General features: G+C 39.5%; 1 protein-coding gene across 4 annotated transcripts in view; it reads right to left on the bottom strand.

The window, feature by feature from the left end:
- TBC1D22A (TBC1 domain family member 22A) overlaps positions 1-22,670 on the bottom strand; it is a 233,223-nt gene that overhangs the window by 57,816 nt on the left and 152,737 nt on the right. Inside the window, exons 13-14 of one of the 4 annotated variants that reach the window (XM_088141645.1) lie at positions 12,189-12,228; positions 8,617-9,228 (exon numbers count right to left, since the gene is read on the bottom strand). The exons of the other annotated variants lie outside the window; for them this stretch is intronic. Of the exons in view, the coding sequence (XP_087997771.1) occupies positions 12,217-12,228 (12 nt within the window). The 3' untranslated portion in view covers positions 8,617-9,228; positions 12,189-12,216. Of the gene's footprint in view, positions 1-8,616; positions 9,229-12,188; positions 12,229-22,670 lie in introns of those variants that run through there. 4 annotated transcript variants of the gene reach the window in all.

The following is a 22,670-nucleotide window of genomic DNA, read 5'->3' as shown; positions in this document are numbered from 1 at the left end:
TTTTTGTAATTGTGGTTGGACCATGACCTGGGGGATACATTATAAATAAAATGTTTGTTTGTTTTTTAATGTTACTGGGAGTAATTTCCAGTTTAGTTTGCATCCAGTCAGTCTCTCTATCCAGTTCAAAGCAGTTCAGCTAGCAAAAAATATAGCTTGAGGTTTATTTATTAAATATCAGCAAGCATCAAAAGCAGTTAACTGGCAAAATAGGACAAAAGCAGGGAGAAGAGAAAGACACATGAGCAACAGGGAAAAAATAAGAGAGCAGAAGACTCAATAACAAGAATATCTATCTATCTATCTATCTATCTATCTATCTATCTATCTATCTATCTATCTATCTAATTTATCTTTGTATCAAAAAGCACAGAACTTTCCAGAGCCACCGGAAATAATACTGTGGGTAATTAGCATGCACAACCCCAAAGGGAGTGGCCTTTGCTTATTGCAGCCTTAACCTTTCTATGTACATAAGAGTAGCAGAATAGAGATGGAAAGTAGGACACCAGGTGATCCATCCTCTACTCTGAACCACAAAGAGAACAATCTGGTGGATGGGGGTGATGCATCCAACAATTAGAAAGTTGGAAATCATGCTTTCTTTACAATGTCCTCAAAACTAAGGTAAATAAGAATTAGAGATTGGGACTTAGTTCTTATCTTTCTTATTGACACTTTGTGTTGTGTGTGTATATATCACAGAGGAAGAGAATTTTAAGTATTAATTATTGGCATTGTTCAAAATTTGTATTGAAAGAGGGGTGGACATTTTAAAAAGATGAAGTGATAAATAACAAATACAACAGCCTTTGATACCGTGCAAATTTCCAGGACTCCAGGATGCTTCATAAGGTACGCATTCACCTCCATATTTTTTTCCCCTCCATCTAGGAAGAATACCTTGGTAATTTCTAATTTTGCAATCACATCCTTTAGAGAAAATGTACTGTAATTAATTCCAGTAATTTGAATAACTGATAATTATGTATGAGGGGGAAAAGTATTAATTCACTGCAAAGGCACAACCAGAACAAAATATACTATGGATCTGAAGAGAATTAAAAAAAAAAAAAATCCTGTACAGATACTTTTAAATCACTCAAGAGGGACAGAGCCAAGCTTCATAAATACATTCAGATTTAAAGTGCTCAAATGTAAACAGTATTAAAATACCAACACTCTTGTGACCTTCTACCCTGCAATCATTCACAGTTTTTTCTAGAAATTAGTACAGAGCTTGAGACATCTCAAGTCGCTTTTAATCCAATAAATGATGGGAACAGGAAATTGGAGAGTGCTCTCTTTTCAGGCAAAGGTCTTACGTGTCCAGGTTGGGCGATGAACTGTTCTGTCTGGAGAACTTCTGTAACTCCTTCTAAATCTTATGAAAATGGATGAGTGAATGGTCTGTCTTGGTCCAAGGTACCTTCTTCTATTCCAAATCTATGCTCTCATCGCTCCAGGACTGCTGACAGTCAGTTACAAAAGTCTACTAGCAGGCCAAGGAGCCAATAAATTTGGTAAATTTCGTCAATATATTCCTGCACAAAGCAGGGGTTGGGCTTGTCCTTCTAACCTGAGGACTCTATGAAGTATAACGCTTTACTTCACTTCCAAAGGGACTGCTGTCTTTCTTCCAATGTGGCTAAATTTCATGGAAAATTATTTTGGCCTCAAAATGTGGCTAAGTGTATCTTTGTGTGTCTGTTTCTCTGTCACTTCCTTTTATCCCACCTTCTGTGCTAAGCTTTCCATCAAAATCTTTTTCAGAAACTGATAAGCATGACACTCCTTTGGCAATCAAACTCCTAGCACTGAATTATTGACACTGATTTATTCACCGAGTTAGCATCAGTCCATGAAGACATGGTTCACCTGCTACGGGAGAACAGAAACCTATCTGATCTGTGAGGAAGCTCTTCCCAATCATGAGAGAGGCAAAATGAGTATATTCCTCTCAGAAATATTCTTCTTTTTTTTTTCTTTTCAACTCCTGGGAATTCTGTCTTCCACCTTACTTTCCTCCCTTAGTGTAGCTGCTTTGGGCTAACTGGAGTTTGCTTTTTTTTTCCCCCTCCTATTCCAGACTAAACCTGCCCCTAAGGCAACATAGAAACTGAAGGAAATTCTGGCACTAGAGGCAAATACATGATAAAAGAATGTGGAGGCATTTATTAAAATCCTCCAAATTGTCCAGAAAATTAGCAAAGGAAGGCATGCTTCATGTGCCCACTGAGCATGAAGAGTTTTGTTTTGTTTTTTAAGAGTGCCTTCAGATCAGTCTTGATGCCTGGTGACCACTTGGACAAGTCCTTGTAGTTTTCTTGGCAAGGTTTTTCAGAAGTGGCTTGCCATTGCCTCCTTCTTAGGACTGAGAGAAAATGACTGGCCCAAGGTCACCCAACTGACTTTGCACCTAAGGTGGGTCTAGAACCCACACCCTCCTGGTTACTAGCCCAGTGCCTTAACCACTACACCAAACTTGCTGTTATATGAAGAGTTAGCCCAATTAAAAAGAAAAAATTATTCTCACACTGCTATCCGAAAAGATGCAGCAGGACTGAGACCTAATGGTTATTTTAAAAAAAATTAATGACTCTGCATTCACAAACACAGACTTGCAACCAGTCCAGAACCTTACACAGGCCCTCAGCTGAATAACTGAAGGGGCTACAGATTTTGATGAATATGAATGGCCGTATATAGCATAAGGTTAGAATCAAGGGACAGGAAGTAAAGGAAGTGGCAGAATTACATATATGCATGCCCATTACTCAGTTTCCTTTGGGGGAAAGGAAATCTAACTAACTTTAATTGACACCAATTCCATTTACTGCAGATCTCCATACTTTTCTCTCTTGCACACCATCCTTCTTCTACATGTCCATACACCTCTTCATATGTTGCTTTTTGTTCTTTAAACTGCTGGCCTCTTCCTTTTTTCAAGATCACATCAGCTCCACCCAGTCATCACTCACTTTCTCAGAGCCTATCTGCGTGTCCTCTTTGCTATGGTACAAAGACACCCCACTAACCATTTGTCAAGGTTGTGAATGCTTGATGGCCTCAACCTGTTCCAGCCTAGCACAGCTCTTTTTTCTTGCTCCATTCCAGATGTGATGTTCATTTACTTCAGCTGGCAAAAGCCTTGTCAAGTGATCAGTTCTGTGGTGAATAGTTCTGAGGTAAGTTTGACAATGGGTACACCACTGGAAGATCTGAAGGACCAGACTGGGAACAGATTGTCCTGGAGAGAATCTATCTATGTGGTCACTAAGAGTCAACACCAAATTGATGGCACTTCATCACCCACTCAATCACTCACGTTTGTGACAGAGACCTGCTCTTCTCCTACTAGCCATCTGAGGCTCCCATCGGCATGTGCCCCTCCAATTCCTGGCCACTGATTTTTGGAATTATTTGCTTTTTGATAGAAGGAGATTCAGATTCTTTCATGATGCCAAAAAGGCATCTCTCCACTTCTCTTGCCAACTCATGGATGGCAGCAGGTAGGGGGTAGCAGGGGGAGAGAAGAATGGGAAGTGATCTTTCTGGTGCCAGTTTTCCCACTTACTCCATGCTCCCCCAAAGTTCTAGAGATCAACTTCCTCTAGCAGCTCTTCAGCCCACAGTCCTGTAGTAAAGCTGTGGCAGTTGTTCTGCAGGGATTGCAGAGCCGCAGGATACAGCTACCCACCCCCCCAAAGGTGTTGGTACTGCACAGACAAATCTGTGAGTTATCTGTGTGTTCTAGGTAGAGATGTAGCAGTATTCCAGAATAACACTACACATGTGTAGAAATCACACCCACCCACACAGCTAAAGCACTCCAGTGCTGAAGCTACATGCATGCATTTTAAAACACGTGCCTAAGCTTGGATGCAGGTATCATTTCTGTACAAATATTGTTGCCCTGCATGCAAATATTCCAATGCCCCATAGCTCTGAAAAAATGCCAGTGCCATCATTAGATCTGGGCATTAACATATATACAAACCATGGAGAAGCATTTAGTCAAGCCTGCAGAACCTTAAAGATTCAGCATGAGAATCACTGCTTCTCTGAATATCATCCATTATACTATTCATCTTATAACTTGTTACATAAAGTTTCATATAATATTTGCATTATGCACAAAACTTTACTGCAGATTACCTGTTGTTGTTGTTGTTGTTGTTGTTGCTATATTAAGAGCATACCAGAGAATCTCAGCAAATGTGATAAATGAAAATCTTTCTACATGGATGATTATAAATCAATCATCCTCCCTCTTTTTTTTTTTTTTATCAAAGCTTTACATTCTATTATACTGATCCCTTTTACCATTTTTTTCCCAGGAAATTTATATCTGACATGGGGGTCTTCCTAAAGGAAATAAAAGCTTCGTTGGGCTTCCAGAGTAGCGAAGCCACTCATGATCAGACTCTGGGCTGCAATCTCGCACTCAGATGGGCTGCCAAAATCCCCTTGACTTACTGATTGCAGCCTTGGAAAACTGCAATGGAGATTCTTGTGCATTGCTAGTTATCACAACTTGCAGAGCTCTTAGCAGATAAGCAAGCAGCATTTTAGAAATGAGTCTGAAAGCTTAAAAAAAAAACACTGGGCCTGCTTTTAAAAGCTATTTAACTTCTACAAAACTACAGGATCACAGAGCTTGACATTACAGTCTAGTCTAGAATTATATCCATTTCTATTTATTTGATGGAATTACCTATGCACCTATCCTCAAGAGTAGCCCCCTCAGCTAGTGGGACCTTGGACTCATGGTTGTGTTTCTTTTTGCTGCTTGCAAAGGGTGTGTTTGCTGATTGTGTGCTAAACTTACTAAAGATCTCCCAGTACACTTTGAAATATTTATACTATATTATATTATCATAATATTTTGGCACATATTACACAATATTTTACGTACAGCCCCCAAGTGAGAACTTGGATGAAAGAAGACTAAAACTAGAAGCTTTTCACTCCATGACTCATGTTTGCCCACTGCATTACGTGTCTTCTCACCAGAGTGGTATGCTCATCTCTGTGTTTGACCCTGTCTAATTTTAATTTGTGCAATTAAGTCGTTTTTAACTTGATTTCCCCACACACACAGTTAATTGCTTTCCCGCTATCGAGCTTAATACTAAGGCAACATTTTTGCACAGTATAGGACCATTAACTGCATCTTATAATCACTCTCTCCAAAATATTCATCAACATAATTAATAGCCAGTTCACAAAAGCACTGAACTTTCAGATGTCAAGTTACAAGGTCAGAACTGGAGCAAAAAGATTCCCAAACAAGGTTTAGGCAAGGAAAGAATAGCCAGAATAGAATGATTTGATCAGTAGCCGAAAGTATGTAGCACCCTTCATTTTTTACAAAACCTGGCATAGGCTCTAGGTCATTAACCAAATATCTGTGAACACTGAAGGGGATGGCATATTCCTTGCAGGCATGATCTCTCCCATTTATCACCATCCTGGCAATTGCTTCCCACTGATGAATCTGTATACAGTATTCAAAATTATTGGAGATCAATAAGCTTTCCAATTATGCTTCTTCATTTTACAGAGCTGTAAAATATGCATATACAGAATCTTCCACTGAAACCTTCTTCCATGAAACATCTTCCATGTCTAGCCCAATTGGTGTGGCATACCGTTAGCGCTCTTCTATTTCAGCATATGCCTACTATAGCATGATTAGAGCAAAGAAAATACTCATTAGTTAGAAGACTCTGCATAATGAGAAGCAATGATTATCCTAGCTTCTCTCTACAATGGCAGAGGCTTTAAGCAGGATCTTTCCTATTTGAACTTGGCAGAGAAGAGAAAGAAGCACAGGAAGAATGGTCAGTTTTCATAAGGGGTCGGGGTCAGCTGTGAGATCCCTGAGGACCTGTCCCGGGACTGTTGGTTTTTAATTGATTCCTAAATGGCCTGGAATTAGTAATGATCCATGATGTGAGGAAGTTCACTGATGACACAAAAGAATATATAGGATGAGTCATGCAACAAGGGCATTCATGAGTAATAAAGGGAGCTACTTTCAACTTATTTACAGAATAGTGCTTCCTCTCCTCTTTTTGTCTCTCAAAATACAACATCTGGCTTCTTCGAAACAATCCAAAATATGAATCCTGGCTTCTTCCCCTGAAGCGCCCTTTTTACATAAAACTTTTGCATATCACTGTTTGGTATGGGAACGGGGAAAAGCATGTTCAGAATGTTTCATATAAATTACCTACTTACATGTTACAACTCTAAAATGTCACTCAGAATTACTGTCCCCATATTGCAGATTGAAACTGGGGTGGAGAACTGAAGCTTGTGCGAAGCCAACTCATGAGCTCGTGACTGAAATTAAGTTTTGACTAGAGAATGCGACTCCCAGGCTTATTTATGACCTACAGCCATTTTCCACTTTTAACCAGGGAACTTCACCTATCATCAACACTATTCGTTATACATGATACCTCAGAAAACACCATTTTAGTATTCCTGTACTCCCCGTTCAGGACTCTTCCCTGTAGATGGGCAGGGAATAACTTGAAATAATAGGTACAAATAAAGAGTGGATTGCATTTATAATGAATAAACAGAAAAAGTAGATGAGATAATGCCATGTTGTAGGGATGTTTGCCTATTCAAACTGTGTGTTCAGCTTGATAATTGAGATTTTTTCTTCCCTAGATGCCTTAACTGTTTGAGAGGGGGTGAAAATGGCTCTATAAATTACCAAAGCTTCCCATTTTCTCTCCATTTTGCATATTTCGTTTATAATCATCACTGAACCTTTTGATGAACTCTCTTATGAAGCCTGAAGCAAGTTAGTTCTATACTTTTCTCTGCATAAACCCTGGGAGGGTTATCTTGCCCACAGTTGCTAAGCAGAAGGAAACCGACAGTTTCTCAAGTGAAATGATGTCTTTTCAAGCCCCCAAATAGCACTTCCACTTCAAAGAATCTCATCAGCCATATTATTCTGTCTCTTGAATCTGCCTATCTTCCCTTATAGAAGAAACAATTTGGAAGACTCACAACATAAATCAGGGTGCGTGCACACAAGGGAGATCACCGGGGGGCCAGATTTATGACTGCTGTGTGTTGAAGAAATGCCTCTTTGCTGCAGAAGGAAATCAAGTATATTGAGGTATTTGTTCATGTATGGTCTAAGGGCACAAATGACATCTATAAATGAAAGCATCTTGAGAAATGCATGAACTTGTTGATCACTGCAGGAAGAAATCAAAAAGGGCCATGATGGAGGGGAAATAACTAATGTGGAGTACAATCCTTGCATGGATACCCTTCAGATTCAATCCAGGCTAATGAGAAGGGTCAGTGTTGACAATAGCATTCATGTTGGTCTTTGACCATAATAAGATTTGATTGATTGACAATAGCATTATAAAGGGATAAATTGCCTCATTCATCAAGCCCATCCTTTTGAAATCAATGGGGCAATGGAACATAACTGACTTCTAATCATGATTGGGCATGTCTTGCTATGCTAAAGGAGGTGTGCTATGTGTAAAAGGATTGGGCCAAAGGAGGCAATGTGATTTTGTTTTATTGAAAAGCCTTTGGCACCTGTCCCCAAGTCCCAAACCTACATTTTGCCTCTGTGCAATAATGGGAGAGGGCAGCGTATCTACATCAGCTATTAGAAGGCCAGAATGAAGGATCTTGTGCTTGCTTCCCTCAGCTTAGTTTGAAACCAATTTTATTCAAACTTGGCAACTTAAAGATGTGTGAATTTCAACTTCCAGAATTCCCCAGCCAGCATATGCTGGCTGGGGAATTCTGGGAGTTGAAGTCCACACATCTTAAATTTGCCAAGTTTGAAAAACATTGATTTTAAACAAACAGACATATTATACCCAAAGAATGCTCCCTCACAATATGCAATTTTATTTTATCCCTTTACAAATGACCCACAGGAGTAGGACCCTATTGTCAAGCCTCACATGGCTGGACAACATCAAGGAAGCAAGAACTACAGATTTTAGTAAGGTAACTTTAATGTTAATCTACAGTAAATACAGAATCTTGTCCATTGCCTTATTTATAGTGACTTCATTAAGGCAACACATTTTTGAATACTTTCAAATACTTCTTCCTAGGTTTCTTGTCACATGAAATGAATTGCCATTTAAGAGATCGGCTGTCAACTGATTCTCCCTCTATCTCTTCATTATTTATGTCTACTCTCTTTTCCATTTCTTTCCCAGCCTCCCCCCAATGTCTCAGGCTAGTGATCTCAGATTGCCAGAAAGTTAACAAAGCTTTCCAGAATAGGATTGGCACAATCTATACTTTACAGCAGAATGGGAATGTTCTCCATCCTCCAGGATCAGTTGCAAAACTATATTGGGGTAAAAAAGTTGCTTTTCAATGTTTTCTTTGGAAAAATACCATTTTCAGACCACTGACACTCCCTACCACTTAGATTGCTTGAGTTCTATAACCCACTTATTTAATACTGAAATAACATCTTGTAATCTATGAAAGGTTGCAATAGCCAGTTCTTGAAGCTGCATTGGCCACATTTTGCTAGTCAAGCTTCTTGACCAGCAAATTCATGTCTGTACCCTTCTGCCCTGATATTATTACTCTCTCACTTGTTGTTTCAACCCGTGGTCACCAAGGAGATGCACCTGGAAGGTAAGAGAACCAGAAGACAAACTCCTGGCATATCTTACCTTGCAGATGTTTCTCTTACCAGGAAATGAGAGATCAGTCTCAAATGAACCCAACTGTGATGTCATGGCTTCTAAGACATCTACTAGTATTCTAAATACAGTAGCGTTTACAGTTTGCAGTGGGTGTTGTCTAGTATCCCAGCAATGACATATTAAACAGTATGAGAGATATCAACCAGAGACCTTTGCTTTTGGGAACTCTTGTTCTTTTTTGGCCTACCACTAGTACAATGTCACATCCATTTTATTTTTTTTTACATAATGGCAGGTAAATTCACACAACTGTATTCTATGAATTTTTATTAATCAGTAACTCTGTTACATGAACATTGCACAGGTATATTATGTAGAATGCATTGGAGACAGCCAAAATAAGTGGCTGAAACTCACCGTGAGCAAAAAAAAGGGAGGGGGAGGAACAAGGACCTTTTTTAGTTCTTGATGGGAGAGGTACTGCATAGGAATTACATTTTCAAACTCTTTCATCTTTCCTCATATCTGATTTCCAGTGTGATTTGTGATCCCAGTTCTTACAAAATAGAAATTTAGAAGGTATGTTTCAGTCAAAGCATTATACATGTGATCAAACTTTCATACACAGGAAAGCTCCCAGGAGAAAGAAATATCAACCCAGTTGGCCATCTCCCACCCAGGTAAAGTGTTGGACTGTGATATCCTTACATAGGTGCCAAATCTAGACAACCACTAGATAGCAACAAAGAGATATATAGCTCTTTGCTGCTAATTATTGGTTACCATATGCTTGCAACCCTAAGCCAGAAACCATAGGTCATCAATGGTTGGAAGTTCCCATGGCCACATTTTTTAAAGAAAGCCTCTCATTTATCCAATCAGTATCAGGCCAGAGTCACAAGTTTACTTTCCCACAATGGTCTTCAACTTTCTTATGGGAACTCTGGGAAATTCTGTCTCCCAACACTGGTCAGTGCACATACTTATGCCCCAAACACTTGGTTTTTGTTCACACAAAGGGAACATGTCATTCTAGATTTTAAAGCAAGAGAACTCTCTCAGTAACACTGACCCTAATCTAATGGAGTCAAGAAATTACAGTGTTTGGTGGAAGTGTGTGAAAAACAGGCTTGCCAAACAAGGGCAGAAATGGTTTGTGCTACTCAGAGTAGACTAATATATGCTATTTAATAACTGTGTTTCCAGAATCATAAGATAAATAATATGATCATCATTGCACTGGTATTTCCAAATCACATCTAAACTAATTAAATTGTATTCCCCACAATCTTTCATAATAATTTTCCAATAATCCTTGTTAACGTGTTGCTATATTCTTTTACATTTTTATCAGTGATGTCATCACACAGCCAAATCTGATTGGATGAATTCAGAAGGCTATATAGGCAAGGTCTTAAGTGGCTGCAGAGTGAACGACAGCAGAATGTGGCTTATTTGGTCTGGCTTCATCTATGACTTATAAACCATAGTTTATGACTTAGAGCAGTGTTTCTCAAACTTGGCAGGTTTCAGATGTGTGGACTTCAACTCCCAGAATTCCCCAGCCAGCAAGGCTGGCTGGGGAATTCTGGGAGTTGAAGTCCACTCATCTGAAAGCTACCAAGGTTGAGAAACACTGACTTAGAGAATTATGCTAACCCGGGTAATTGTGCTTCAATCAATAAATTATTGTTAAAGTATGACTTAGTGCAATGTGTTAATCCACTAATGTAGATCTAATCTAACCCATGAAGAAGTGGAAAGAACAGCGATTGGGGGGAAAAAATTGTGTTGTACAGAAAGTGTCAGGAAAAGCAGTGGCATCCCATATAATTGTTTAAAAGTGAATATTTGCAATGTATTTTCTAACTCTGTAAGAAGTACTGCTTTAGGTGTCTTTACAGTATTCTGCTGTCCTATTAATTGTGCCACATCCACAACCGAAAGATAATATAGAATGCAAAAGTTGCCTACTATAAAGAAAAGGCTATGTCTCAAATGATTTCGGTCCAACTTCCAGTCTGGGGGGATAGAGGGAGTCAGGTGCATCAGAATGGCATATAAAAAGGGGTGAACCATGGATCATCCTGGGCAAGACCAGCCATTTTGATGCTGTTGACCCTTTGTCAGTGCCCCTGCTACATCTGTACTACAAAATTGCTTCAATGATCATTCCCCCGTTCCCAAGGAGACTGGGAACTGTAATTCTCCAAAGAAAAGAGCCTATAGAACTCAGACATCGTAGGACAAGAACTGTGTTAATCTACAGGAGCAAAAAATCAGGAATCCAGTAGCACCTTTTCCAAATCATGATTTTTATTAAAAGCCTGAAAGCCTTTTACTTATGCCTTGGAGTAAAATTTGTTAGTCAGAAAAGGTGCTCCCAGACTCCTGACTTACGAAACAGCTAACTATTCTGCAATTATCAGGGTTAGGTGCGTGGGAGGTGGAAGCAAGGGAAAAATGGAACAAACCCGATGCACATTCTGTCTCAGACACACAAACACACATACCAATTTCAGGTCTGGCTGCTTTACTCAATTTCTGAGGGAGTAAAGCTTATGATTTCCATGGACTTTTTTCGATTAAAGGTTCAGCAAGTCGGCTGCATCAATGTTGATGAAGAGAGCATTCTAAGAATCCGGACGCAGTGGCCCAGAAATGTGAGTGAACAGCACTGAGGCTTTTTAAAAGCTACACAAAGTCAAAATCTTGTTTCTGTTTTCCCTCAGGGGGCCAGCATCTCCTGCAGATCTGTCTCCCCAAGCCCCGTGCTGTGTAATTGCCGAACCTGCCGACTGCGAGGGAAGATCGCCATCTACTGAGAAAAGCCTTCAAGGAGATAGACTTTCTCACTGCCTCGCTGGCCCTGTTTAGCTCACAGGTCGAGAAAGAGGCTGCTGTTGCAGCAGTTTTAACACCCAAGCAAGGGAGGAGGGGGTCAACTCTGAAAAGGAAGCAGCAGGGCCCTTAAAAAGGCCGTTCTTGCCCATTACATAAAATCACTCCATCGTTGATGTCCTGCAGCACGGCTTTATTTCTGTATTGTGCAGGACTGGGGATGTGTACTTTTATTTTTGTAACAAAAAGGAAATTAGGATGTATATCAGCATCTGAAAGTCCAGCCTCCTCCCAGCACTTGGAGGAAACCCTTTTTTGTAACCAAGGAGGAAAAATTGATCTACCCTTTTCTGAGGGGTTACGAAAAAAATATCTGCAGACCGATGCTTGTATTCATCAAAATGGGCACCTGCTGCTTTGTTATACATCCTGAGCAATCCCTTTTGTTTGATTTTCATTTTTTAAATGTTCATTCCACTAAATCAATTGCTTGGTTGCATGTCATCTTCAGGTCTGACACAAAATTATTTTCTTCCCAAAGAATAATCTACCACTTGCTCTGTAAATAGTCTCAGACTTCCTTTAATTACTAACATGCCAGAAAGTTTCCATTCTTTCCAATGCACACCATCAACACCCAGGAGAAATCAATATGCTGCATTTGATGTTACTCACCTGTTATATTCCCAGGCACAGTTTGGCTTCATTTGGTCAACTTTTCTCAGAGAGAGAGGGAGAGAGGGAGGGAAGAAAGACATTTAGCTGAATAAGAATATACAGAAGAAGAGAATAAACTCATAAAGGGAAAATATTTACCAGGTGGCTATCCTTGCAAATCCCTCTCCCTACATATCCATAACCAACCTTTCAACTTGTTTAGAATAGTGCTGCATTGAACATTCACATCAGAGAACTGGGTGTACAAATGCGGGGAGTAAGATTATCAGAGAAAGAAAGGATGGAAATGAATGTGAAGATTATGGGAGTAAAATCCCCCTCAGTTCATTCCTGCCATCTTTGGTTTTCTCTTAGTATGCCTTTCAAAGTTGCATGCTCCCTCCTAAGGTAGGTATACTGACCATGGGAATTTGACAAAGCTTGTGGCACTTACTCTTGTGGATAATAATGATGAAAGTTCACTTTTATTGAATTTGGATGCAACAGAGGATTTTACTTTGTTTTCCTTCATTACTGTTCCACTTGGTGGAGCAAATCAGTGAATCTAAGACCATATAGGTAAGAAACCAGGAGGAGGAAAATCAGGGAGGAGCAGTTTCAATTTTCTGAATATTAAAAGAAGCCAACAATGGAAAGCTTTTGGGAAGATGAATCCAAGACTAAATATTACTGTCGGACTTCGGGGGTGGGGGGGGGGGTGGAATCTATTCCATAGTCTTTGTAAAGTTATTGGCAGAAAGAATAATTTTTTCCATAGTCTGTATGCTACAGATCTTTTGTACGTACAAAATATTGTATAAAAAATGCCTACTTTTTTATTTCTGGCTTGTTATTGTGGGTGGGTTAAATGCTTGGTTATTTTTAAATGTTAGGAAGTATTCATTGCTCACATTTATACCCACAGTCTGAAACAGTACGATCCAACCATCAATGCAGTACCCTGAACTACCAGTCATGTAGCTAATAAAGAAGGGAGCCTAATTTCAGTAAACATCTGTTTGCAGTTTTTGCTGCAGCACTGCAGTAGCATTCAATCCTAAACAAGACAAGACAGTGCTTAGTGTAAAGGTAGCTTGTTTCTTTCTCAGTACAGTCTGCTGCAAAAAAAAAAAAAAAAAACCAGCAAGCCAAACTTGAACTTTGTATAGATTTTTATGTATCCCTTCCACATCCATGTTCATTTTGGTTTTAAATATGCAAACATACAGTGACATCACACTACAGATGAATAGCTATGTGGTCAAAATACCCCCTTTTCAGCTACTGCAAGTTGATGATCTTGAGCAGAAGGCAACAGGAAACCATTTTTTAAGGAAACAATACACTTTACCAAGTCTTACCTGCATCAGTCTGGCATTATAGGGGAAGACCTTTACTTGCAAATGGGACTCCTCACCATTCTGTGGGTAATCCAAATATCAATGGAGGCGAATATCCAAATATGCTTCAGAGAGTCCTCTACACCTCAGAAGCTAATCTGAGATGTATACAGTATATACCAAGCATCAAGAATTAAGGATCTATGGTCAAGGGTATGATTTGGAGAAATGCAATCAAAATTTCCATGTGGTTTTGTTTTATTCTATACCTTTTCATTTAGTTCTTTAATACGAAAAGAAAGAAGTCATCTACTGTAATCATCTGGTTTAGGTTCAAGGAGGACCAATTTAAATAACAAAACTGGTGATTTGAACCAATTCTATTTGTGCTTCTCAGAGGTCTGAGAGAGAGAGAGATCCAAAAGATCACTTCATATTGTGACGTGTGTAATTCAAATAGAATTTGAATTAACTCTCCAGTCAGTCGACCAGGTTTCTAATATGAACAGGCACATGTATCTAGTATCAAACAGTATTACTGTATACAACTTGAACAAAAATAATGACTATGTTAGCACATAAGAACATAAGACTAACCATACTGGATGAAGCCAAGACCTGTCCTGGTCCAATATTTTGTTTCTCTGAATAGCCAGCCAGATCTTCTGGGGTGTTAGCAAAAGGAGGTGAAGACATTTCCCTCTCCCACAACTGGTACATTGTTGTAACACTGTTGTTCTTGGTTGATTCAATGTGCCTATGAACTTGTGGTGTTACTTAACTACCTTGGGCTGCCTGTATATGTTTAAATTCCTGCAAACTGCTTGGAGTTAGTTGTTCTGGAAAAGGCTTCTGTAAAAACAAGAAGTAGAAAAATCTTCTCCTGACTCAAGTATATTTTGCCTGATCAGTAGAAAAGACACAACACCACCCACTTTCTCCATGCCATGCATGATTTTATATACTTCAGTTATATCTCTCTCTGGTTACTCATTTCTTAAGCTAAGGAATCCCAACCCTTTTCTCATAAGGAAGAAGTTTGAGCCTCCTGGTCATTTTAGCTCTGAAATTAGTGATCAAGAACACTAATAAAGAGGTCAGAAAGGCCTCACATCACATCTTAGCTGGACTATAAACAAGCAGTGGGAACCTTGTGATCCACAAGATATTGCTCAACTACATCTCCCAATGTCTTTTACCTTTGGTCTGCTAGTTTGAATTGCTGAAAGGTGTAGACCAGCAACATCTGAAAAGTCATCACTTCTCCACTTCTGGACTAGAGAATTCTAAATAATATTGAAATATCTGAACCTGACCTCTGATCACTACCACTACGAGTGCAACAGGGTAATTACTTTGCACAGAGTATAACCAGCAAGGATGTAAAATACAACATAGGGGCAAAGAGACAGTTGAAATTATTCATGATTGTGTGAATTAAACCAGAAGAGCAATGGGGAGAACAAGGAAAAAGAGAAAAGATGGCATAACATTATATTTGCTTGCTTAAAATTCAGTAACTGTGAGATTGTGTATAGAGTTCCACACCATCTGGCAGCTGCAAGGAACAAACAATGCAGAATTTACAGGTACTCTGTTGTGCACACTCTAAATAATACACCATAGTATACCAATTGTACATAGGAGACAGCGGAGCACTAAAAATAATTGATGTACAGCCCTGCACTCTCAGCCTTAATTTATGTCACAGAAATACAGTTGTGGTGTAATTATGTGTGCTACACAACATGCTGCAGAGCTAGATGCTATGACATGCTGCAACGATGGCAAAGGCAACCTTCAGTCCAAATCTTCACAACACACCAAGTCCTATCAAATCAAGATGAAAAAGCAAAGAGCATCATTTAAAATATCCACCTTCTGCCAAGGGCTCCTTAGGCTACATTCTTCTTTTTCAAGTAACTGCAGTTTAGTTCAAGGCAAGTAATTTTATTTACAGATATTTTATGTTTGTATATTTCTTACCTGCTTTTCAAGTATATAGCCTTCCCAAGGTGGGATGCAATATCTAAATCTCCACTATTCCTGCTTATATTAGATGTACAGGCAATTGTTTTTAAGGCACCACAAAACCGTTCTTTGGGCTAAGAAGTATTCAGAGCTTTTGTATACTATGTTCAGTGTAGATTAGAACCAGAAAAGCACGGCTGCTTCTCCAGATGTTCTAGACAAAGGTGAGCCTATCTTGCTAGGGAGAAAGAAAATAAATTGAGGATTGATTGAAATGGTGCTGCTGGTGGAATGCAGCCCTCACATAGGATTGCACTGCAGATCTCACCTGTAGAAGCAATGCAATTCTCCCTCAGACATTATCTTTATCTCTTATTGTCACATTTTTCTGGCAGCTACCTAAATCTGAACTTGATTCAATTCCAAGCAAATTATCACAGAATTCTCTTTAGCAAGATTTATTCAAATGAAAGAGATGGGGTGACAAGAATTGCAGCAACTGAACTATTTTTCAGTTAGAACTAATACATATTTGTGTACATTAGAATGGAGGGGGGGGGTCCCTCTCTCTGTCAAGATGCAACGAGGCGACAGGTCTCTTCACTGATAACAGGGAAACTTGCAGTTAGCTATTTACTGTCTTTACCAGTTTGGGGAGTGATTCTCACATCCATGCTCAGATATCTAGCTCAGATTTTAATGAAAGGAATAGTTTATTAGTGACATTTTTTTTTTTTTTTGGTTAAGGCTTGAAATGCTTTCAAACAAAAATATTCTTCATGTGAGGACTACAGTAGCAGAAATGTATAGGAAGCCCAGGTTTGCATCTGCTTTGAAAATCCAAGCAGTACAATGAAATATAAATGTAAGTACACATCTGTCATTCCAGACAAATCTTATTTCTTGTTGAGCATGTTGTTACATACTCTTTTTCCTTCCAATTCTTTCAATATCTTAGTTTTTTCTGTTCTGAAGCACCCCACCAAATTATTTGCTGGGGCTGTCAAAGGAAAGCTACTCCATGGTTAACTGGTATGCAGAAAGACAGTTTATGAAGCAACATGACTACTGACATTAGTATTTGGGCTCCCACAAAGATTCCTCAATTGGGGATTATGCAGAATGTAAGAATCCACAAATCTGTGACTCAAAGAGGAAATGGGGCCACCTTTATGCCCTTTGGGAAATAATCTAAATAGTGCAATTAAGAAAAATCAGACAATCATTCCACCTACCTTAATCTGCTAAACTTGTCCTGCGCCCTCCTTTTTTTCCCTTTTTGTTTTCTCTCCATATCATTACAGTTCAACACTATCTTTTTGTTCAATGGGCCTGTCTTTACTTTTTTTTTTTCAGTTTCCATAGATAAGTTCTCTCCAACAGGCTGAATACAACATCTCAAAGGACTTTGCTTCTTCATTCTGTACATCTCAATTAAATTTAGAAATAAATTATCTTGTTAGCTACATTATTACATTAAGATGACAAGTAAATTTTATTATCAAAATGTAATGATAAAATAAAAGATATTTTATTCATGCATTTAGCCCTCTCTCCCACTCTCTCTGACATTTAATTATGTCTACTGCTGCATGGTGATCTAAAACATTAATTTGGCAAATCAGCTAGACTTGTTGGTAATAGACTACTTTTCTATTTTGCTTTTTAAAAATTTGCAACTTACCACCAACTAACAGTTGTTCTCAGAGAAAGAAATCTATTACTAAGACAAAAAAGGAGGAAGAAGAAAAAAAAATTATGTACAGTATCATTCTTATTACAAAGTAAAATGAAACATCCCAATTTGGTTCTGAGGAAAGAGATATTATCTTCATGTCTATAAAAACAGCTTCTATTTGGCCCTTATATCTGGAGTGCCTATGCAAAAAGATTATCCTGGAAGAGCTGCTTATATTTATTCACGTGTGATGCAGTGATGTTAGATGTTCTGACAAACTGTAGAGATAAGCTGGTGCAGCATGCCATTGGACACTTGGCTTATTCTGACAAATGACAAAGGAAAACACATTGCCATTTAACTTTCAGACTACTAAGTTCAATTTTTTTCTAGTACTTAAGATTTACATCCACCCAAACTAGAATGACTTGCTCATCCAGACAGCTGCACAAACAGCTGCATATTGTTTCATGCAAAACCAATGGTTTTCCCACAACTGTATAAAGGACACAGACACTGAGGAAATGTACACAGCAAACTTTAAGCTATAAAGGATATCAGAAATATACCACTTTTCTTAAAAACTGGGGACAGTAAATTAGAGAATTCATGGATGAAGGAAAATACAGTGGGACCACAAACTAAACTCGTACAGAGCCACAGAGAGTACTGCAACTTTCCAGGTCTCCCTTATTCCCATGAAGTTGGGGTTTCACGGCAAAATGTCCCTTTGCCTGAGTCCAGACAATCCAATGCCGCTACCATTTTGCTTCCTTCCACTTCACCCCTGCCCCTTGCCTCTCAGTTGGTCTAGTTTTGGACACAGGTTTAGCACTCTTCCAGAAAAGTGCTAGACCTGTGTTCAGAAACAGCCTGACAGGTCTCAGCTACAGAGCAGTATGCCTATGATCTATTAGCCAGGCAATCTGATATGTGGCTAAATACACCATTCAAAGCAGTTGCCTACTCTTGTCTAATTAAGAAGGGTGATTGGTACAGGTAGTCCTTGTTTAGCGACTGCCTTGTTTAGTGACTATTTGCAATTACAACGGTGATGAAAAAGTAACTTTGTGACCAGTTCTTGCATTTACAACCTTCACGGGTCTATAAAGCAAAGGAAAGCTGAAATAAGATCATAAGCACAGCAGCAGTTTCACTTAGTGATCACTTCACAGTGACTGAGTTGCCAGTCCCGATTTTGGTTGCTAAACAAGAACTACCTGTAGTTGTTTTCCCATCAGCAGGAAATACTTGCTGAGAAGGGAAACAATGCTAGGAGAAGTGACCACTTGCTTTCTTTAACTTGTCCTGCAATCAGTCAGTTAGGACAGCATCACTTGCCAGTCTCCTTGCGGTGGCAGAACAATTTATGCTGGAATACTTTTCTGCCAGCCCTTTTGTTTTGTCCTGAGTTTTCTGTTCTTACTCTTTTGAGGAGGTGGAAGTCAAAACAATTTCACCTCTGAAATGGAAGGAGATCAGGGAAAGGAATAGAAAAACAGGATAAACTTTCAAAGCAGTGCAAGTTTACGCACCAACCCAGCTACCTGCTCACACATTCATGCCTTCTTTAAGCATGCTTACAAGTGACTGGCAAAAAAAACCCCAAAGGAAAGGAGTATGGGCATGAAAAGTACAGTACAATACAATAAATGAGCATAAAGTTAGTTCTGTCACCAGCTCCTTCTACCCCTGTTCATGTTGCCCTCCTTATGTTTGAGAGCCAGGTTGGTGTCATGATTAAGGCTTCAGGCTAGAAACTGGGAGACCCTGAGTTCTAGTCCCATCTTAGGCACAAAGCCAGTTGGGCCAGTCCCTCTCTCTCAGCCCTAGAAAGCAGGCAATGGCAAACCATTTCTGAAATTTTGCCAAGAAAACTGAAGGGACTTGTCCAGATAGTTGCCAGGAGTCAACACTGAGTTGAAGGCACGCACGCACGGACACACACACATACATCACCAGCTCCTTCTCTCCCTGTTCGTGTTGCCTTCCTTATGCTGGGGGTAGACTTTCACAGCAGACTGTCTCACTTATAAACAGAGACTCACATAGGGAGTCTTCGCAGAAAGAATCAATTGCAAGAATCTGTCCTGCACAGAAGGAAAGTAAGGAGAATAAGGAGGGTCAGAGAGCCTTACTCTTCCTTACCCATTGCAAGTTTCAGACAATGTGAAGAGGCCACATGGAGACATACACACAGACACTATTTTGTCTATTTGCATACCCCAAATAAATACTATCTTGTCCAGAGGCACCCCTAATTTATTAGAACTCAGTGTGTGAACAGCTCTTCAGCCTAAAGGAGGTGTTCTTTCAAGAAAATACCTTTGTTATGAGATGTAATTCTAAGATATGGATTAGTGTTAAAAGTTAAACTGTTCATTTGTTCATGCCATTTCACCCTGTTCTGCAAGTGTAGAAGTGTAGCACTTAAAAAAATTAAACGCCCCCCCCATTACTTAGCAACATTATTTGTGAAGTTCTCCCCCCCCCATATACACCGATCACTATGGAAACAAAGTGGATATAATGCATATTGCAAGCAAAGCGTGCTTCAGACTGTTAAAAGATGTCCAATTATTTTAATAGCAGAACTTTATGGCAAACTTTCTATTTTGGATGAATTCTTATTCCTCTTAAGCACACTAATGATGTGTCAGAAAGACTGAAAATGATCCAGGAGGACCCCACCACAAAATCACCATTATATTTCTTTTTCATGTATTCCATGTATTGTAAATCCTTAATAAAGCACAGACACAGACTTTCTCTGTGGAACATGAGTGGACAATGTGATATGACAGTGAATGTTTCTTGTGGCTTCCAGCAGGCTCCATCTCTCACCCTTAAAAACTGAAACATAATAAATGGGAATTGGCATACTGCAGAGCAAGGCACAAGAGTCTTCACCATCATCTTTATTTCTAGAATGCCTCTGGGCCCCTGTAGGCATTAGTAGAAAATAAAGATGTCCAGGGGCTGAAGCTTTGCTGAAACTGTGCCCATCCACCCCAACCCCCAGCCAAGATAAACACTTTTCTCACAGATTTCTCTTTAACAAAGCTAGGAGTACAAGAATTACAGCAACTAAGCTATGTTCATTTTAAGACTATATATCCTCCTACACATTGGAGTGGAGATTTTCTGATTTTTTTCTAACACTCTTCCTGTGATCTCTGAACTGGAACAGTCTCTTCACCAATAACAGGACCCCTGCAGCTAGCATTTTACATAATGGTCTCCTGAATTTTGATCAGTTACATAGTGAATGGGAAGCAAACTCATCTGTTCACTTGGAGTTATATGCCTTCCGTGTTCCTGCTGGCAGCCCTTTTGTGGGACTACTCAAGACATGCTCTTAACTTTCCTAATGTATCTAGTGCCCATTCATACAATTTTGCTTACCTCTACTGTAGATGCCCTTGGCATGTGAGGAAAGATTCTAACCAGGCATCACAAAGCTGATCCACTGATTCAGAAAGATGGGAGGGAGAAGTTTAAGATTCAATACCTGAGTGTGAGTGTGTGACTGTGTGTGTTTTGATTGCTGTAAACTTCACTAAGAATATCTATGGTGTGTGGTTCATCTTAGCCTCCAATAAAGTAACTAAGTAAAGAAGAAACTAGTTGCTGAATAAAAAGCTGGTGTCTGGAGGGACCAGATTGCCACCACATCTGGGGATAGTTTGACACTCTTGGCAATGGTACAAGATTCTTATCTGAGTGATGATGGACATTGCCCTCTTCAGGCAGTGAATAATAAAAACCTCAGCACCCATGTCTCTTCCTCAAACAAGAAAAATGGGGAAGGCATCTCTATTTCTCCTCCAAGAAATTCAAGTCACCAATATTTGGCTCCTCTAGTACTGTCTTCTCTACAGCCTGATTAGGTAGGGTACTCAGCAAACCTCTTCTAGTTACAAGGAGGGTGTATTGTTTTGAGTAGTGTTTGCAACCATTTAATAATGAGGTGGGAGAGCTAGAAAAATGGGTGGAATCATGCAAAAAATCATTTAGCTTCAATTGCAAAGAAAGTGTTTTAATAGGATTACTATCCTCCTATTTTATGATTCCTCCCTACCACCCATTAAAAATTACAGTACAACTACAACTTTGGATGATACTGTAATGGGAGGAAGGTTCCTTATGCAGACTACTTTAAACCTGGTAGAATTTTAAGGAATTCTTTCCCAAACCCACATGTGGACAATTTGTTGTATTTTGTTATATGATTCTGTTATTAGCCATTATAAGATTGACTTGCTTGTAAAGTGCTCAGAGGAATTTAATTTGATTTAATTTACATGTAAATGTAACTTCAATTAAATATAGTTCATACGATTACTCTGCAGTCATGTCATTAATAATTTCCCACTGATGTCACATTAAACATGGAAATGTAATAATATTTTTCAGAGCAGTGCAAACCCAGTACAAGTAGTCCTCAACTTATGACCACAATTGGGACTAGAACTTCTATCACTAAGCACTGCAGTCATAGTGAGTTGTTCCCAATTTTACAACCTTTTTTGTTGTGGTTGTTAAGGAAATCCTGCTTCCCCCATTGATTTTGCTTGTTGGAAGCCCCTGGGGAGGTCACAAATGGCGATCACCTGACCCTGGGATGCTGCAACCATTGTAAATACATGCCAGTTGCCAAGCCCGAATTTTGATCACATAACTGCAGGGATGCTGTGATGGTCATAAGTGTGAGGACTGGTTGTAAGTCATTTTTTTCAGCGCTGTTGTAACTTTGAATGGTCATTACATGAATGGCTGGAAGTCAAGGACATCTAGCAGTTTTGCAGAACTAATCACAGTAGGGATGCCCAAAGAAGGGGTCATGACACAGATAAAAAAGGGTAGGGCTTGGATAGCATGGTTGTCACCACCATCTTGACTTTTTTGACTCCCTCCCTGTGGATACCGTTGAATCTCAGAAGCACATCTTTAGGCTCTTTATCTCAGAGAATGAAGCCCAGCTCAGCAACAACTTTTAACTTCAGCACTGTGAGCTGAGGCAGTCCAGACTTGGGTGCCCTGGCTGGTAGCTTCAATTTTCTGACCTCCCTTATTTCCAGGGCTGTAGGCTAGCCTGGAATATCAAAAATAAAATCCCCCAAAAAGTAGTAATGAATCAGTTACATCCTGCTTCCAAGACGACCTCACAGATGTGTCCATGAAGCCACCAGGAATTCAAATTGATTCCAAGGGAGACCTAATCTTTTATTCCATCAACTGGAGTTTGGGGAATGTCTCTGTACCCTCAGTGTTTCTTTGAATGCTGCCAGAACACACCCACCCAAGTTGTAGCACCTAACTGACCTTGGCTGCTTTCAAAATGCTAAGTGGGGTTGAATCTGGTTACATCTTGGTACGGAGACTGTCAGGAAGTAACAAGGTTGTCAGTTAGATTGGGAAGTACAGCCATCCCCAAAAGAAGAAGGGAGTGGGAAACCACTTCCATCCTATGGCTAAGGAAACTACATACCTGTCCCTAAGTGTAGAGCA

Source organism: Python bivittatus, unplaced genomic scaffold (assembly GCF_059951505.1).
Source record: "Python bivittatus isolate LINGU-HERP-01145 unplaced genomic scaffold, Pbiv_v1 ctg000330_np1212, whole genome shotgun sequence".
In the NCBI taxonomy this organism is placed as follows: Eukaryota; Metazoa; Chordata; class Lepidosauria; order Squamata; family Pythonidae; genus Python; species Python bivittatus.
Note: the sequence above shows the minus strand (reverse complement) of the source record. Positions and strands in the feature narration are given on the sequence as shown.